The 18,021-nt window shown below is 37.7% G+C and overlaps 1 protein-coding gene across 1 annotated transcript in view; it reads left to right on the top strand.

Annotated features, from left to right (window-relative positions):
• The window catches only part of LOC126335422 (NADH dehydrogenase [ubiquinone] flavoprotein 1, mitochondrial), a 34,779-nt gene that overhangs the window by 4,811 nt on the left and 11,947 nt on the right, over positions 1–18,021 (top strand). The window contains exons 3-5 of the mRNA XM_049998698.1: positions 3,217–3,361; positions 7,621–7,714; positions 13,095–13,293. Of these exons, the coding sequence (XP_049854655.1) occupies positions 3,217–3,361; positions 7,621–7,714; positions 13,095–13,293 (438 nt within the window). The remainder of the gene's footprint in view (positions 1–3,216; positions 3,362–7,620; positions 7,715–13,094; positions 13,294–18,021) is intronic.

Raw genomic sequence — 18,021 nt, 5'->3', positions numbered from 1 at the left:
TTGAGCTGAAAAAAATCATTTGACAGTGTAAAAGGGTGAAAGTTTGTGTTCTAAGGAAAAAAGGGGTAGGCTGTTGGGAAAAACAGGTAATATACAACATTTACAAGAACTAGGAGGTAACAATGAGACTGGAAAGGCAAGAGTGAAGTCCTTGGATTAAAAAGGGTGTAAGACTGGTATGTTGTCTCTTGTTGCTACTGTGCAATATGTACATTAAAAAAGCAATGACAAAGAAAAGAAGGTCAAAGAGTGAGATTTCAGTTCAGGGTGAAAGGATATCAAAAAGTTTTGCTAATGACAGAGCCATCCTCATTGAAAGTTGGGAAGAATTACAGGATGTGTTGAATGGAATGAGTGCAGAACATGGTTTGAGAATAAACTGGGTTGTATTTTTAGTCAGAATGTTGGTGGGAAAGAACATCCGGTGGCATATGCGTTTAGACAGTTGTCTAAGGCTGGAACTAATTATTTGACAACTGAAAAGTATCAGCAGTTATTTACAAAACTCCTTATTTTCATTGCTGTTTGTTCAGTTGGAAATTCAAAGTGTTTACAGACCACATGCCTTTAAAATGGCTATTACAGTTGAAAAATCCATAAAGCCAATTAGTGAGAATGGTGTTAAAATTGGGTAACGACTATGAAGTAATTCATAAACTAGGTGTCGGATATGAGTGCTGATATCCTAAGCAGGAAGATAGCAGTTTTATAAGTAATAGCTGGAAGTCAAGGATATTGGATAAAGGCACAATCACGTAAAGTAGATATGAAGTACCAGGAAGACGATTTTACCTTCCAGCTACCATCATGGACACAACAGTGATTAACATGTCCCAGCCAAAGATATATAGGCCAAAGGATCCACCACACATATTACCTAAACAGAACCCAATTTTTTAAATTAATGATACCTTAAATTCCACTTTGCTACGCCTCCTAGATGAATTATTAACTTGAGAAAAAGAACAAATTTCAGTTCCTCAAATATTGTAACATGTGAACAACATTACAAGAAACGTAGACAAAATACGGTTATTTTCAGTGTATCAATGGCAAGCATTATCTTGGTTCTAATGTTCATATAAAATGTAAGATATCTCCATCTGAGTGAACTACCCTCGGATACCTGTGGAATAGATGTGAACATTAATAAACAGTTAAGTGAAAAGTGTAATTGGTTTATGTAACCAGGACAGAATTACAAAGTAGATTAATTAAGCAACTAATATTCTAGACATAGGTTGAGAAGCAACCCAGAGAATGATTATAGAACTACTTAAAAAATACAAGGCAGGTATATAATAATTACAAATAAGTGAAAGAAAGGGAAAATTTGGGACAATAAAAAGAGGAGGGACGTGCTATTGTACAGACTAGTAATGGGTAGACATTACAAAAAATTTATCAAAACTCATTCACATTTCCACTGGTAAACTCGGGTCATACCGGAGGCAGAAGCAGGAAGTGAGCCAGTGTGTCGCGCCATAGCATAGCGAGGAACTGACACAGCAGCTAACAGCCTGTTAATGAATATAGTAGAATGAGGACAACACATATGGTCATTACAAACTCAGCTGTGTGTCATAGTCTCACGCCAGCTCCCTCAATATACCTCAGCTCTCATCAAGAGTCAGTAATTGGGATCAGTTGCATTCACAGTAGTGGCACTAGATTTCATGATGGTGATATTGTAGAGAATCTATGTCTTAGATGCCCACTACAGTCTATGAACTAGCCGAAGGTTCACTCAATGATGGACTCCGTCTGGTGAACTTCATGCTGCTTACCACCAACCATTTACTTGTGGAGGAGCTGACTGTTTTCCGACAGCATCAGGTACATCATAGATGGTCATCAGAGGTAATTGTAGAATTCAGAGTGGGACAGAGGACAATCTAGCAGCCAGCCTGAGACCATTTCACGGTGAGCAACAGCGACAGCTGCTTACCGGCAACCTGCCACAGCACTGGAATCATTAAACCTCACCTGTGCATGTACCGCTGAGTTGAATAACAGCTGAGACGGGTGCAGATGGATGACCACTTACAAACATTGAGATCTAATAATGTTTGATTGATGTCTTTGCCACGTCATGGGTTTCCAACAGCTATCCTGACATCACATAGAGGTGTCTGCTGAACCCTCTGTAGTAGTGCATAGAGAAAATACACAAAGCTTTAATTTAAGTTAAAAATATCTGTTTCCGTAACTTTGGTACGGATTTCATTGTGGGTCAGTACTGGGACCTCTTTTCAGTACATAAATAAATTGACTGCAACAATGTTATTCTATAACTGACATCAGTACAGTGGAAAATTCTAACCAGTATTTCGCTAGCAGTTTTACTTGTTCGCAAATGGAATGACAGCAAAAACCTTGGAGATAAGTGGTAGCCTAGACAGAAAATTTTAGTGTCAACCTCAGAAATTACTTTCTGCAGTAGACAAATAACTGGTGTTTTGGAGTGTGGGTTGGCTGATGGGAGAAAAGTAGAAAATATTTGTTCAGAAGTACAAACACCACTATTTGAGATATTTCATCAAGAGTCAAAATATCTGAGACTGATCTAGTTCCCATTTCAAGCCTGCATTACATAGAAATAGAATACACTGTGGGGGGGGGGGGGGGGGAAACAAACTTGTTTGTCCCACACTTTCAACCATAAGGTCCATAGTTTTCGCTGTTCTTACTACTTCTTATCGGTTGTCATCTAGTGCAAGACTTGCTAAATGATGTGATTAGCTGATTAAACCTTTAAGTAGTGAAGTACTAAAACCTAGTTAAGTCACTTCACTTGTATTTTGCAGTGACAAGAAAATCTATTAGGTCACACTGATACAGGCTTTAGTTGGTTGCATAAACTAACATTCTACAAAAATTGGCAAGCTGCTGGAAGATGTGATGGTCAGCTCAGTGTCTTGTTGTCCACCACAGCATGTGAGACATTGATCATTCTTGATGGGGAACTAAATCCGTTAAAAAAAGTTACTGTTAGTTTGCTGGTGGAGAAAAAAAACTCGTATTATAGTGAACGGAATTCCTTTCTGTTTCTCATATTCTGTTCGGTTGTATTGGTAATTATTTTTTGACTCACAGATGTTCAACTATTGTTATTAATCCTTCACATTGAGCCATTTCTGCTTACGAATTGTTTTGTAATTGCTTTAATTATTTAGATGTGTAACTTTGAGTGGCTTAAGCTTGTATTAATTTCAGAGCAAATACGGACCCCTTTCTGATGAAGATCGCATCTTCACAAACTTGTATGGTCGACATGACTGGAGGCTGAAGGGTGCATTGAAACGTGGTGATTGGTACAAGACAAAGGAGATCTTAGTAAATGGACCTGACTGGATCTTGAGTGAGTTTTCTGTGCAGAGAAATTTCAAATTTCTTTCCGCCTCTAATTAAGGAAATGTGTGCCAAACCGATAATAAAATGGAGCAACACTCAGGTATTTTTGCTCTGAGTGGAGGAATGTTTGCTATCAGTAGCCATCTATAGGCAGTTATTTCTGCAGAAAATGGAGGGAATTAAATACCCAGTTAATTTTGGTAAAATAATGCAATCAACTACATCTGCTCATTTTGCATGTAAATAATTTGGAACTTAAGGTAACAAGCATCAATTTTCTGAACAATAGAAGTTGCGCGCACACACACACACACACACACACACACACACACACACACACACACACACACACACACACACACACACACACACACACACACACACACACACACACACACACCAGAGAGGGGGGGGAGGGGGGGAGTTGTACAAGATAGTGAAGTTTTCATATATATATATATTCTTCTGGTTCCAGTCAACGACTCAATGTTTCTACTGTTCAGTTAATTGTTGCATTCACTCCTAAATTATTTACAATCTGCCAGAACTTTCCATAATGTATTTAGCATGTAACACCTTTGTGTAAATGGTTGTTACGAGAGGATATTTTTCTGTTTTGTTCTTAATATCTGTTTAGGGGAGTTTCCTCTACATGCAGTTCAGTGTAACACCATGGGTCTGTCTGGTCCATGTGTTAATTGAAACTCTTTCTCTTTCTCTCTGGTGGTGATGATGCATAGGTACAATGTGCACTTCAGAAGATATCACATTGTCCTTTTTGTTAAGGTTTCCATTTTCAAGATGTCAGCCATCCTCCTACGCATGTCCAAGTTTCTTTTTTAATGATTTTTTCCCCTCTATTTCTCTGTTTACTGTCATGTGGGAATGAATGACTCTTGTGGGTCATACCATGTCAAATTGCCTTATGTTCAGAACATTTTCCTGCTCACGGATTTTGATGAAATTTTATATGAAAAGCAATACTGACCTACATGCAATCACTTTAACTTCAAACACGACTTCACACAGAGTAAGTGAGAATTTCTGGTGACTTTTGACTGTATATCTCAGGCAATATTTTGTTAAAAGAAATGAAATTTGGCTATCTTGTAGAGCTTTTTGTTCTCTTGAGAATTCCAATGAAAAGAATTGTAGGAGCCATTTTCATTCATACGCAAAACTGCATGAAAAAATTTCAAATTTATAACTCTGGGACTAACAGTATGACGAACATGAAACTTGGCATGTAGTAACCTAACAACACGAGGTTCTCAAATGTAAAGTTTCATTTATGTTTCACTTTCCAGTACTGTATAAATTGAATGCAAAGTTGAAGATTTTGTAAAAGATCAGAAATGGAGTACTTCAGACCTGATTTTGCACACAAAAAAACACCAACTGTGGGCTGTAAAAGTTCCCAAATTGGACCCATTAGAAAGACAGTGGTTTTAAACGCAAAAAGTGTATCAACCCGTGCAGGCTAACAATGCTAGATAATTTGAATCGGAGCTGTGCCTAAAAGTCACGCAGCATGAAAATAAAATGTAAACTTTGCAATTCTTATCTCGTAGAGTAAAAGCATAGTGAACGTGAAACTTCATATGCAATAGGTCTGGTAGCACAAGGATGTGGAACAAAACATTTCATTCGCCTACTGTTCTCCAGTAATCTACAAATTTGCTGAAAATGTAATATTTTTTTGAAAAGCTGAAAATGGATATATTCGACATTTCTTTCACAAATACCAGTTTCATTTAAAACATGTTTGATACCCCCACCACCCCTCTCCCCAGAACAGTGGGTTTAATTTCCAGCCTGGACCAGCAGTCCCACATAAATTGAAGCAAACTATCTAGAAATTTCACACTGTGAATTAAGTTTTAAATTAGGCTTCTTATATCTTGCTGATGATAAACATGAAACTTTATCCACAACAACTTAGCAACTTGAGGTTTTCCAGTACAAAATATCATTCATATACTGCATTTCAGATTTACCCAAAAATCAGTTCAAACTTTATGTTCATAAAAATTAAAAAAATAGTTCAAATTCAGTCTAATTGTGGAGAATCTTTTTTTCAGACAACCAGGAAATCATATTTGATATTCCAGCCATGAGCTAACAATATCTGAAAAATACTGACAAATTGGAGGGGGTGTACATTTCAAACAACTTGTCGTGTTTAGCTGCATGTATTTTTTATTTGTTAATCGACATAATATCCTACTATATTGCTTTCATCCTCGGCAACATGAACAGTTCACAAATTAAAGTCTTGAGAACCTGGATGAAGAAACCCAGCCATGGCTGGTATTGCACAGTTATTTGCGTGACCCCTGTGTTGGTGAGGTTGTCAGTTCATGTTCTTGATCTGTTAGTGACATCACCACCGTGGACCAATGCATTATAGTGAGTTGTTGCTTGTCAGTTTAAAAATAAAAACCACATGCAACCAAACCCAGGCAGCAGGTTGCTAGGATGTAGCCTGTTGCCATGGTACATTTCCTCATATTTGTCCATCATTTTCAGGTATTGTTAGCACACATTGGAAAACAGATTTTCTAAAATCAAGTTCTATGTGATAGATTTTTTTAATTTTTGTTAAAATCGAGTTTGCAATTATTTCGTAGAAATTTGGAAAGCAATGTGTGAATGATACTTTGTTGGAAAACCTTACATTGCTAAGATGTTGTGTCCACAGTTTCATGTTTATCATGCCTTTAATCAATATAAGAAGCCTAAGTTAAAACATTATTCGCAGCACAATTTTTCCAGCTAGTTTGCTTCGATTTGCGTAGCATTGTTAGCCCTGGTTGGAAATTAAACCCACTGATCTAAGGGGGGTTGGGAGGGGGGGGGGGGCTACTGACTTATTGCATATGAAGTGTCATGTTCAACATGTATTTACTCTTGAGATACAAGAATACAAAGCTTACATTTTTTCATGTCGCAATTTTCATGCCCAACTTTTGAGTCAAATTATCTAGCATTGTTAGCTTGAGGTGGATAACCAAATAAACTTTCTTGCAGTTGAAACCATGGTCCATTTAATGAGCACACTTTGGTAGGTGTTATACAATACCGATTTTTGCAAAATCAGGTCGAAAATACTGCATTTTTTATCTTTTTACAAAGGCTTCAACTTTGCACTTAATTAATTCAGTTTTAGAAAGTGGTATACAATTGAGACTTTATATTTGAAAACCTAATGTTGTTAGGTTACTACATGCCAAGTTCCACATTTGTCATACCTTTAGTCCCTCTGAGATATAAGAAGCCAACCTTTGAAATTTTTTAGGATCTGGATTATCTTCTTCTTCCTCCCTCCCCACCTCCAGGTAAACTTGTCTAAAAAATTTTGGCTGAATATGGCTCATAAAATTCATTTGATTATTATTCTTAAGAGAACACATGAAGTTGTACAATATGGTGAAATTTAATTTCTTTCAACAAAATATTATCCGATACACAAAAGCTCAGTCATCAGAAATTCACACATGGAGCCAGACAAATGACATATCTCAGTCAGTATCTCTTCAACTGATGTTAAACTGCTCCAGTATTCATAACGACATGCATGAAAGATCACATAAAACTTCAGTGAAATCATTTATGTTCAAGCAGGCTTAGGTGAGTTGACAGAATACTCTTAGTAAGAATTTTGTTTCTGTATGGTTTCATTGTTTTGCAAACACAAATTTTATACATCTTTCGACGAAGTAAGAGTATATTGTAAAATTATGAGATAGAATTACTGACTAAAATTTCCTTCAGGAGACAAAATTATTCAAACTTTCGAATTGACTGTACTTTTGTTTTCTTTACTGCTCACAGCAGATGTGTATCTCCCATATAGGTGTCTGTGATCTTCTCTTCCCTTTTGATCTCCCCCAACATATCCCTCTATCCTCTCAGGAGGAGGATCTAATAGTCCCAGAAAATAGAAAATAGTACTGTGTATGTTTACAATTAGGTGACTGCTTCAGTATTCATAATTTCACCTCTTGGAGGTAGGTACAGGCCAGCAATTCTGACTCATAATTTTACAGCTCTCTCAAATGAATTTTTCTATTGATACTCGTTCAGTATAGCATAATGTATTTAGCTCTCTACAGTTCAGCTATAATAGTTTTCATATTCATTACCCTGCAATCATGCTTGATGCTATCATATAGTAATTATCCTGAAATTATCAGTCATCTTAATGAAATTGAGTTTATTGTCTATGTTGTTAACTGCCATAATTCTGTATTGGGTTTATTGCAGATGAGATAAAAACCTCTGGCTTGAGGGGCAGAGGAGGAGCTGGTTTCCCTTCAGGAATGAAATGGGGTTTCATGAACAAGCCATCTGATGGCAGGTACAAATTATTATTATTATTATTATTATTATTATTATTATTATTATTATTATTATTATTATTATTATTATTATTATACATTTCATATATAATAGTAAACACAGAAAATGAATACACTGTGCTAGATTTCATTTATTATCAGGAGTCAGACATAACCAAGTATCGAGGAATGCGTGATAGATCTGCACGAATTATCTGCAGATACAAGTAAAGTGGGTTTTGGTAGCTGGCAGGTGGGTATTTTATCAGTGTCATTGGTTTTAAAGTGCCCGATAAGATCTTTCAGCACTGCTTCCACTATGCTGAGAACCACAGGGACCTCTTGCACTGGGTTTATGCGAGAGCACTGTAGTTCAGTTTTAAAGTTTAAATATCTGGCAAGTTTTTCAGTTTATTTCTTCTCAGTTCTTCTGTCACTGGTGTGGCAATGTCAATGATCCACACTTTCTTACGCTCCACGATTGGGATGGTTGATATATTGGGTTCTAGCAATTACTGGTGAAAAGTCCCAAAGTAATTCGGTATGTTTGTTTCTGACAACTTTTTGTGGTTTGTGGCCCTAAAAGTTCCCACTGGCAGATGGTAATTTTGGCAAAGAGTTCTTGTGGATCATCTGTGCTCCATCTTTGTGCCTCTGCTTGTAATCAGCCTGAGCTTTTGGCAACAGCTCAAGATATGGTCAGTTGTTAAAACAGCTTTCTTACAGAGTCTACACTTTGAATGTTTTGCTGATTTCTCGATTCAGCCTTTGCTGTCATTGGTTCTGATCAGGGTGCCCGCAGGTTTTTGTGTCAGCAGGGGCAAAACATTTTATCCATTTTGAATTTTTGAGGACATTGGTATCTCTCATCATTTTCTCCTTTTGATCCTACTGTGCTACCACTCAGTGTCATAAACATAAACAAGATAACTGTACAATTGATGTAAAGAATGTTTTTACATTCACAGATTTTACATTTTCCTGCCAGTTATTACTTTCTCTTGTTCCTGTTGTAAGCACTGTTCTCTCAATTGTTTTCCTGCAATTACACATTTAATATGTATTAACATTTCCCATATTTGATGCTGCGAAACCACTACCACAAACTTAAACATCAGTTTGGAAATAGATTTATGTGGAAACTAGAAGTGTTTTGGTGGTGGTGGTGGTGGTGTGTGGAGAGAGCTGACGACTACACTATATATAAATAAGGACGTATATTGATGATGGTTCGTCTCTCTTTTCATTAAATAACCTTTTATTAACTGAAAAAGCCAATTATGTTGAAGGAGAAAAATATAGTTGTTTATAACCTTATTTGCTATGTAGGGAAAAAGTGTAATGGAAAGGTAAACAGACTCTATAACTTCTCTTATAAATATTGTTTAATGTGTTTGTATGTATGTATTAATTTTCACTAGCAAATAAATGTTGGTTTCAAGATTTTGTTTCACTTCTCAGCAATGTACCATACAAACATGATCAAGACTATCTGTTATGAAGTTTGCTTTGGCCATTAATAAACTTTATCATTGTTAGTTTTTCAGTTCTGAAACTATAATCAGACATTTTGTTTAGTGGATGGCAACTTATAATCTCACTTTTACCATTCAGCACTGGGCTAAGCGAATTGACATGTGCCATATGGTGTGAATTGGCCTTAATGCAAGACATAAACCTGAACAGTTTTCTTGCAGAATCTAAATAATTTTGGGATCTGTGGGGAAATATAGGTGCCATTTTTAGGAGCACTATCAAAATGTTTCCACAATGTTTCATGACCTGACCGTACTCTAAACTGCATTCAAGTGTCAAAAAACAGCAATTCAATTTATTTGTCCCCTTAAAGACAATTGTATAATGCACCAAACAATATACAACAACTGATTTCAACTTAGTGTGATAATTTTGTACTAATTTTGTAACATTGTCACTGACAAGTTCTTCCAGATTCTTAATTTTGTTTATCATAAATTAACAATATTAACAAAGTTATTTGATTTTTCAGCTGCATTTTTATGCCATTCAGCATTCATATACATCTCTGCAGTTTCTTGGAACTTCTTCAGATTGGTAAATAGGAGGCTTACGAATGTACCATTCCTTCCAAGGTTTCCTTTTTGGTTTTTGTTTGTTGTTGTTGTTGTGGTCTTCAGTCTTCAGACTGGTTTGGTGCAGCTCTCCATAGCACAAAATACTTATGAATGTCAGTAATTTTTTCTCTCTATTCATTATGCTTTTAAACTTCATGCTGCATAAAATTGTAAGTACTATATTTAACTGATCATAAGACGAGATTTTTTTCCCCCAACTTTGTCATTCAGGATATGTGAGAAACTATTAACTAGTCACTACAACCGTCAGATTGTGTGCTTAAAAATTGACAATTTGGTGAACCACAGGGGGAAATAGCATTAAATTCTATCAACTTTAAAATTTTGTTCTATTTCAATAAGTTTGGAATAAAAGTTCTCATACATGTATGGGGCCATATACATATATTAAAAACAAAGGTTCTATGAATTTACCAAACGGGAAAGCGCTGGTAGATAGACACAATAAAAAAAACACGCACACTGTCTTTCGCAACCAACGGTTGCTTCGTCAGGAAGGAGGGAAGGAGAGGGAAAGATGAAAGGGTGTGGGTTTTAAGGGAGAGAGTAGGGAGTCATTCCAATCCCAGGAGCCGAAAGACTTACCTTAGGGGGGAAAAAGGACAGACACACACACACACATATACAGACACAAGCAGACATATTTAAAGGCCTTTTAGATGGTGGAAAGGGCAACATAAGGCTAAAGTGATATTAAAAAAAATAAAAATTTATAGGGAGAGATAAAGGAGTGAAATTCAGGAAAATTTCGGAAAAACTGCATGTAAATGTATTCAGAGGACTGGTTATGTACTGGCAGATTATGAAAATGAGGCTAACAATTGTCTGACGAAGAAATAATAACATTTAAAACTGTGGGAAGCTGCTAAAAAATGATCGGTTATGTGGGAAAAAACGGGAATGGAAATAAAACAAAAGTTGTTGGAAATTTGGACCATATACATACATTTATGCAGCTTTTTAAGTAATGGTAACATTCATCTTGTTTTTCAAAAATTATTACTTGATTCTGAACCCAAGTCAGTGTTCTATTTGGTTGTGTTAAAGTATTGGAATACTGGGGGGAAAGGTTGCCAGCTTTTAATCAGCTTTAGAACTATATGGTGACATTAAGAAGAAATGAGAAAGAAAATTAATCCAGAATTAACTGTCTAATAAATGAAATAAATCACATTAAACTAACTACTATTGTTACTGCAAGAATAAATTGCATTGGAAAGACACAGCCAATGAGAGAGCAGTGGGTAGATGATGCGGTCGCAAGCAAGAGATGTTATTATAACATTCTCACATTAGCATAGAAGCAAAACCTTTTGTGTGATCGGGAAAAAGCAGCTGTGTTCTAAAGTTCTACTGTAACCATATAAGTCTCACTGCTGTCCCCTTAAGATGATTAAAAATAGAGATACCACAGATGACAGGCTAAATAAACAGGTCTGGCAGTGAATGAAAAATTAATGTAAACAATTAATTTTTCTTTATTTTATTTCACCGTGTATCATCAAGACATAGACAGTAAATAAGTGGCACAAGTTTAAAATAAGTGTAATGTTAACTCTTTAGGGAGATACCTTATATCAATAAAAGTTCTTAATTTTGATTAGACAGAATACGTTATAAAATAAATATTTGTCAAGGAGACAAAAAAATGGGAGGTCATCTTGTATTTAGAGTCTTCTTATATTCGGGTAAGTATGATAAACCATTTTTAAGATCTTACATAATTTCTTTCATATTTTTATTTAATGTCCATTTGACACAGGAAGTAATTCTTTCAATTTTGGCAATAATGAGCAATGCATGTACCACTAGGAACAATGCAACAATATTGTTCAAGAATGTATTTGTACATGTTGAAAATAAATAGATGATACAGCTCTTTATTCTCATTGACGTGTCATTTACTGTTGTTGACATGCACCAGTTATTGGTACTGAAATAAAAATATAGTTATTGTATTGATACGGTACCAAACTTAATATCCACTTTTTAAATAACATTATTATTGTGTTGACTTACAAGAGTAGCTTTTGAAACTGAAGGAAAGCAAAATGCACACTCCAGCTAATTCACCAAATACTGAAAGGATTTTTTTAGCTGCAAGCACATGTTGACCAAAAGCAGACATTCCCTCACTTTGAAGAACTTTGCATGCTGACTCTCACATACTGAAATAGCTCTGTGATGGTTAGATGACAATTTCTGTACATCTTCAAAGAACAAAATTTGTTAAAGAAAAATGTAATGCATTTAATTATCCTTTTTATAATTTCATTTGCAATCTCCTACAAAGTTTTTTCCATTACTGTAGGCCATTCTATAACTCGCTTTACATACCCTGTCAGTCAAAGAAGTTTAAAGACTGGATTAAAGTCATCTTATCAATATTTTCAAGTCATTGTTGTGCTAATTTTCTAGGTATTTTAGGTCAAAAAAACCAGGCTCTGCAGTTACAGGTCGTTTTCCATATTCATAAACTAAATGAATTCGTACAAAGGGCACCCCTTGTTCTCATGGCTTGTTGCTATACTACAAAATTCAATATTTAAATTTCATTCTTTAGGGTTCCATTGGTCAACCAAGACCAGCCCCCCACTTTTTTTTTCGTCTTCGTCTTCTCCTCCTCCAAGAGCTGTTCATGCAATGCTTAATTGTGCAGTCTGTTAGTCCGGCATTAAGTTTTGGTTTGCCATACATTGAGAAGCTTGTTGACTTCAATCAGAGCTGATCTTTTGCTATCTTTCACATAGTCTGCCAATGCATGCTCCTTTTCTTCCACTGAATGCCTCTCTTGGAAGAATCTCATACTACCTAGTTTTCTGGGCAAGTACAGCCTTTCAATGTTACTATGAGGCTGGAGTCCACTGTGAATTGTCACGAGTTTTCATGTTTTCTTGTCTAAATTATAAAGCTCTGCTTGTGTCCCATTCACAATGTCTGTAGTGTATCTGATTACATGTATGGCCCAGGTATTGCTTGCCCTAATGACATTGCTGCTATTCGGTTTACTTCTAAAAATTTTCTTTCCCTTTTAGGTGTACTCTTTCATGAACAAGCATTTTACATGTTCATGCTTGATGTGTCCACTAGGCTGGTGGCATTTTGTTTTGTTAATTGGAATTTTAGTTCCTTTACTTCGAGATTTTTCCCTTTCTTTAGTGCCAATGTGGCACACTTGTCTAAGCCAAATTCGATGCTTATGTCCAGTCATTTAACATTTCCAAATTGAAAACAAATTTTGTGTTGCAGCCCAGTTTTATTTATCTATTTACTTTTATTTTTCCAGACCAAAGTATTTGGTTGTTAATGCTGATGAAGGAGAACCCGGAACTTGTAAAGACAGGGAAATAATGCGTCATGATCCACACAAATTAGTGGAAGGTTGCCTTGTTGCAGGCAGAGCCATGGGTGCAAGGGCAGCATATATTTATATTCGTGGAGAATTTTATAATGAGGCTTCAAATATGCAAGTGGCAATATCTGAGGTAAGAATTATCACTGTTAAATATGTGTATCATACTCCATTAATATATTGCATTGAGGATACTAGTCTTGGGTGAAATATTTAATGGTTTCTCTCCCAAGCTAATTTTGTCAAACTTTGACAGTATTAAAATGTTACATTATAGATGCAACACCTTGTACTGTTGATAAACACACACACAAAATAGATGTCACTCCTAGCTTTTCAAATTGCCATTTCTCACCTGATGAAAAGGAATGTTTCATGTCTTACAAGTGAGTGTAAAAACACTTCTCTCTGTACATCAGGGAGGCGGCAGGAATTGGCTGAGGAGAAAGAGGCTAGATCACTCAAAGCACTGGCAGAGTGGAATGCATTTTGCAAAAAGAGGAAGGGTGTCCTGAATTGAATTTTACTTTCTGTGTAATTAAAATGTAATGTCACATTTGCACTTTAACAGTTTTGAGGGTACGTCTACAGATATACTTGTTACACCTATGTGGTATTGATGGGAATTCAGTCACAGTAGTGTGTGTTATAGCCATGATTAACAAGGTCAGTTTGTTACCATCTACATTTACAGAAAGTGACAGTTCCATAGCCAGTACCAGGATTTCGTTGTATTTAATGAGCTGTTCTTTTTTCATGTAGCATTTGACATTGATTTTATTTTGTCGGAATGTTTTGATGATGTTAATCTTTCAACGTAACAATGATCAGATTGGAACCAAAGCAACCTGTTGCACATTGAGGCTATTTTAGGACACAGGTAAAAAGTGTGAGAATGCCAACTGACAGGGAAAATTTTAATTGTTGTAGATTTAGAGCTCTTTCTTTGTAATATAAAATTTACAAAGAAAAGACTGCAATCAAGCTACAAACTGTGAGCTAATTACTAACAAAGAGATAGAGGGGCTGGCCAGTACTTACCTCAGCTCAGTACAGCCGATAGAAACACAAAAAACAACCGAAAATTTACGTTCCTAGCTTTTGGAATAAATGTTCCTTCATCATGGAGGAGAGAGGGGAAAGAAAGGGAAGAAGGGAAAGTGGATTTAGTTACTCACAACCCAGGTTATGAAGCAACAGGGAAAGGAAAACAGGGAAGGCAGCAAGGATGGAGGCATGGTTGTCTGAGGGAAGCCAAAGATATTCTACTGCAGGTACTGTGCCAGCTTCAAACCAAAGAGGATGCATACAGAAGTAAAGAGGTGTATAGTGTAAAGATGTAGGATGGAAAGATGCATGAATGGCTAAAGAGGAAAGGGAAAGAGGAGAAGACTGAAAAGTAAATGGGAGTGAGGTTGTTTAACGTAGGTTCAGTCCAGGGGGATGGCGGGATGAAAGGATGTGCTGGAGTGCAAGTTCCCATCTCCGCAGTTCAGAGGGACTGGTGTTGGGTGGGAGAAGCCAAATGGCACATACAGTGTAGCAGGTTCCTAGGTCCCTAGAATTATGGTGGAGGGCATGCTCCGCTACTGGGTATTGGACATCTCCTAGGCGGACAGTTCGTCTGTGTCCGTTCATACGCTCAGCCAGTTTAGTTGTTGTCATACCAATGTAAAAGGCTGTGCAGTGCAGGCATGTCAGCTGATAAGTGACATGTGTAGTCTCACACGTGGCCCTGCCTTGAATTGTGTATGTTTTCCTAGTAGCGGGGCTGGAGTAGGTGGTTGTGGGGGGATGCATGGGGCAGGTTTTGCAGCGGGGTCGGTTACAGGGGTAGGAACCGCTGGGCAGAGAAGGTAGTCTGTGAATATTGCAGGGTTTAACAAGGATGTTACGGAGGTTAGGGGGACGACGAAAGGCAACTCTGGGTGGTGTGGGGAGAATTTTGTCAAGGGATGATCTCATTTCAGGGGTTGACTTGAGAAAGTCATATCCCTGGCGGAGTAATTTATTGATGTATTCGAGGCCAGGATAATATTGGGTGACAAGGGGGATGCTTCTGTGTGGTCTGAGGGTGGGAATATTGTTGTTGGACGGGGAGGAATGTATTGCTCGGGAGATCTGTTTGTGGACAAGGTCTGCAGGATAGTTGCAGGAGAGGAAAGCACTGGTCAGGTTATTGGTGTAATTGTTGAGGGATTCATCACTGGAGCAGATACGTTTGCCACGAATACCTAGGCTGTAGGGAAGGGAGCGTTTGATGTGGAATGGATGGCAGCTATCAAAGTGAAGGTACTGTTGTTTGTTGGTGGGTTTGATATGGACAGAGGTGTGGACGTGAGCTTTAACAAGATGAAGGTCAACATCCAGGAAGGTGGCTTTGGTTTTGGAGAAGGACCAGGTGAAATTCAGATTCGAAAAGGAGTTGAGGTTATGGAGGAAATTAAGGAGTGTTTCTTCACCATGAGTCCAGACCACAAAGATGTCATCTATAAACCTATACCAGGCCAGGGGAAGCAGCTGTTGGGTCTTCAGGAAAGCCTCCTCCATGCGGCCCATGAAGAGTAAAACTGAAGTGATATCAGGTGTTCCCCAGGGAAGCGTCCTGGGACCTCTACTGTTCCTGATCTATATAAATGACCTGGGTGACAATCTGAGCAGTTCTCTTAGACTGTTCGCAGATGATGCTGTAATTTACCGTCTAGTAAGGTCATCCGAAGACCAGTATCAGCTGCAAAGCGATTTAGAAAAGATTGCTGTATGGTGTGTCAGGTGGCAGTTGACGCTAAATAACGAAAAGTGTGAGATGATCCACATGAGTTCCAAAAGAAATCCGTTGGAATTCGATTACTCGATAAATAGTACAATTCTCAAGGCTGTCAATTCAACTAAGTACTTGGGTGTTAAAATTACAAACAACTTCAGTTGGAAGGACCACATAGATAATATTGTCGGGAAGGCGAGCCAAAGGTTGCGTTTCATTGGCAGGACACTTAGAAGATGCAACAAGTCCACTAAAGAGACAGCTTACACTACACTCGTTCGTCCTCTGTTAGAATATTGCTGCGCGGTGTGGGATCCTTACCAGGTGGGATTGACGGAGGACATCGAGAGGGTGCAAAGAAGGGCAGCTCGTTTTGTATTATCGCGTTATAGGGGAGAGAGTGTGGCAGATATGATACACGAGTTGGGATGGAAGTCATTACAGCATAGACGTTTTTCGTCGCGGCGAGAGCTTTTTACGAAATTTCAGTCACCAACTTTCTCTTCCGAATGCGAAAATATTTTGTTGAGCCCAACCTACATAGGTAGGAATGATCATCAAAATAAAATAAGAGAAATCAGAGCTCGAACAGAAAGGTTTAGGTGTTCGTTTTTCCCGCTCGCTGTTCGGGAGTGGAATAGTAGAGAGATAGTATGATTGTGGTTCGATGAACCCTCTGCCAAGCACTTAAATGTGAATTGCAGAGTAGTCATGTAGATGTAGATGAAGAGGTTGGCATAGGATGGAGCGATCCTGGTTCCCATGGTAGTTCCCCTGATTTGTTTGTAGGTCTGGCCTTCAAAAGTGAAGTAATTATGGGTGAGGATGAAGTTGGTAAGTGTGATAAGGTATGAGGTTTTTGGAAGATCTTCGGGTGGGCGTTGGGAGAGGTAGTGCTCAAGGGCAGAGAGACCATGGGTGTGTGGGATGTTTGTGTAAAGGGATGTAGCATCTATGGTCACAAGAAAGGTTGCATCAGTAGAAATCACGGTGTCTTTGTGAATGTAACTTTGCCTCTCAGCCCAACACTACCGGTAGGCAAGATAATGTTACTTGCATCAAAATGCACAATAATACTTTCCAATCATTCTACTCTGTTTGGAAACTATTTTCTGCTACATGGGTCATCCTATGTACCGCCAAGACGATATCTCAACAAACACAAAATAATGCAGTGTCTCTCATTATCTTAAGTCTGTGAATGTGTTGCAGAGCAAAAATACTTCTAATTACAAAACAGTCCCTTCCTATGTGATTTGACTTGTAAATACCTCATGTCATAATGTGCGAACACAGCACATTTAGCCATAACTGCAGAGGAATCTCCCGCAAGATGACAGTGTGCTCCAGGCTCCAGCCTCCAGCCATGTTCTCTTCGAACAATGGCACATCCTCTCCACTGCGATGATTACATCACATCACATTGCATCCTCACTTTTAAGAACTGTTAATGTTTTTGATGTTAGAATAAGTTCTGTCGATAACTCTGAGACCCTTGCAGGATGTCTGCCAGAACTTTACCTCTCTCTTAACTGTTACAGTCTGTAACTTTTATCAGGTTCTACTTTGCCTCTGACTGTTTATATTAACCTTGAACCTGTCCACCCACTCAAAAAGAAGAGATTTCTGCTGCTGCAAGCTACACAATAATCTTGCTTACAACACAGTTCGTATCCATCTGGCAGCCTTCAAAACTTTCCAGAAGCCATGGCTTCACCTGCACCTTAGTGACTTGCGTTATCTTGGCCAAAATGACACCACTTTGTGACAATGGTGAAGTCTGCTCACTTCTGTCACTCATAAACTGAGATAGATTAGCTAAATTAAACCTTGACTATCTTGTTGCAGTTTCCACCACCATTATTCTAATAAACTTCTCTGTGTTGGTAGATATGCATATCCTTGCTCAGTTCTTTCATTATTTTAATTTGCTAGATCCAAACAGACTTGGAGATGGGGTAATAGAATGAAGGAGGTAGAAGTAAACTCTGGAGGGAAAAGGACCTGACATAGAAAGTAACGGAAATGGCACTGGACAAGATGACAGGAGGAAAGGCAACATGTGTGGACAAAGTACCAAAATGTTGAAGACAGCAC

This window comes from Schistocerca gregaria, chromosome 2 (assembly GCF_023897955.1).
Source record: "Schistocerca gregaria isolate iqSchGreg1 chromosome 2, iqSchGreg1.2, whole genome shotgun sequence".
Classification (NCBI taxonomy): Eukaryota; Metazoa; Arthropoda; class Insecta; order Orthoptera; family Acrididae; genus Schistocerca; species Schistocerca gregaria.
This window is presented reverse-complemented; position numbering and strand designations above follow the sequence as displayed.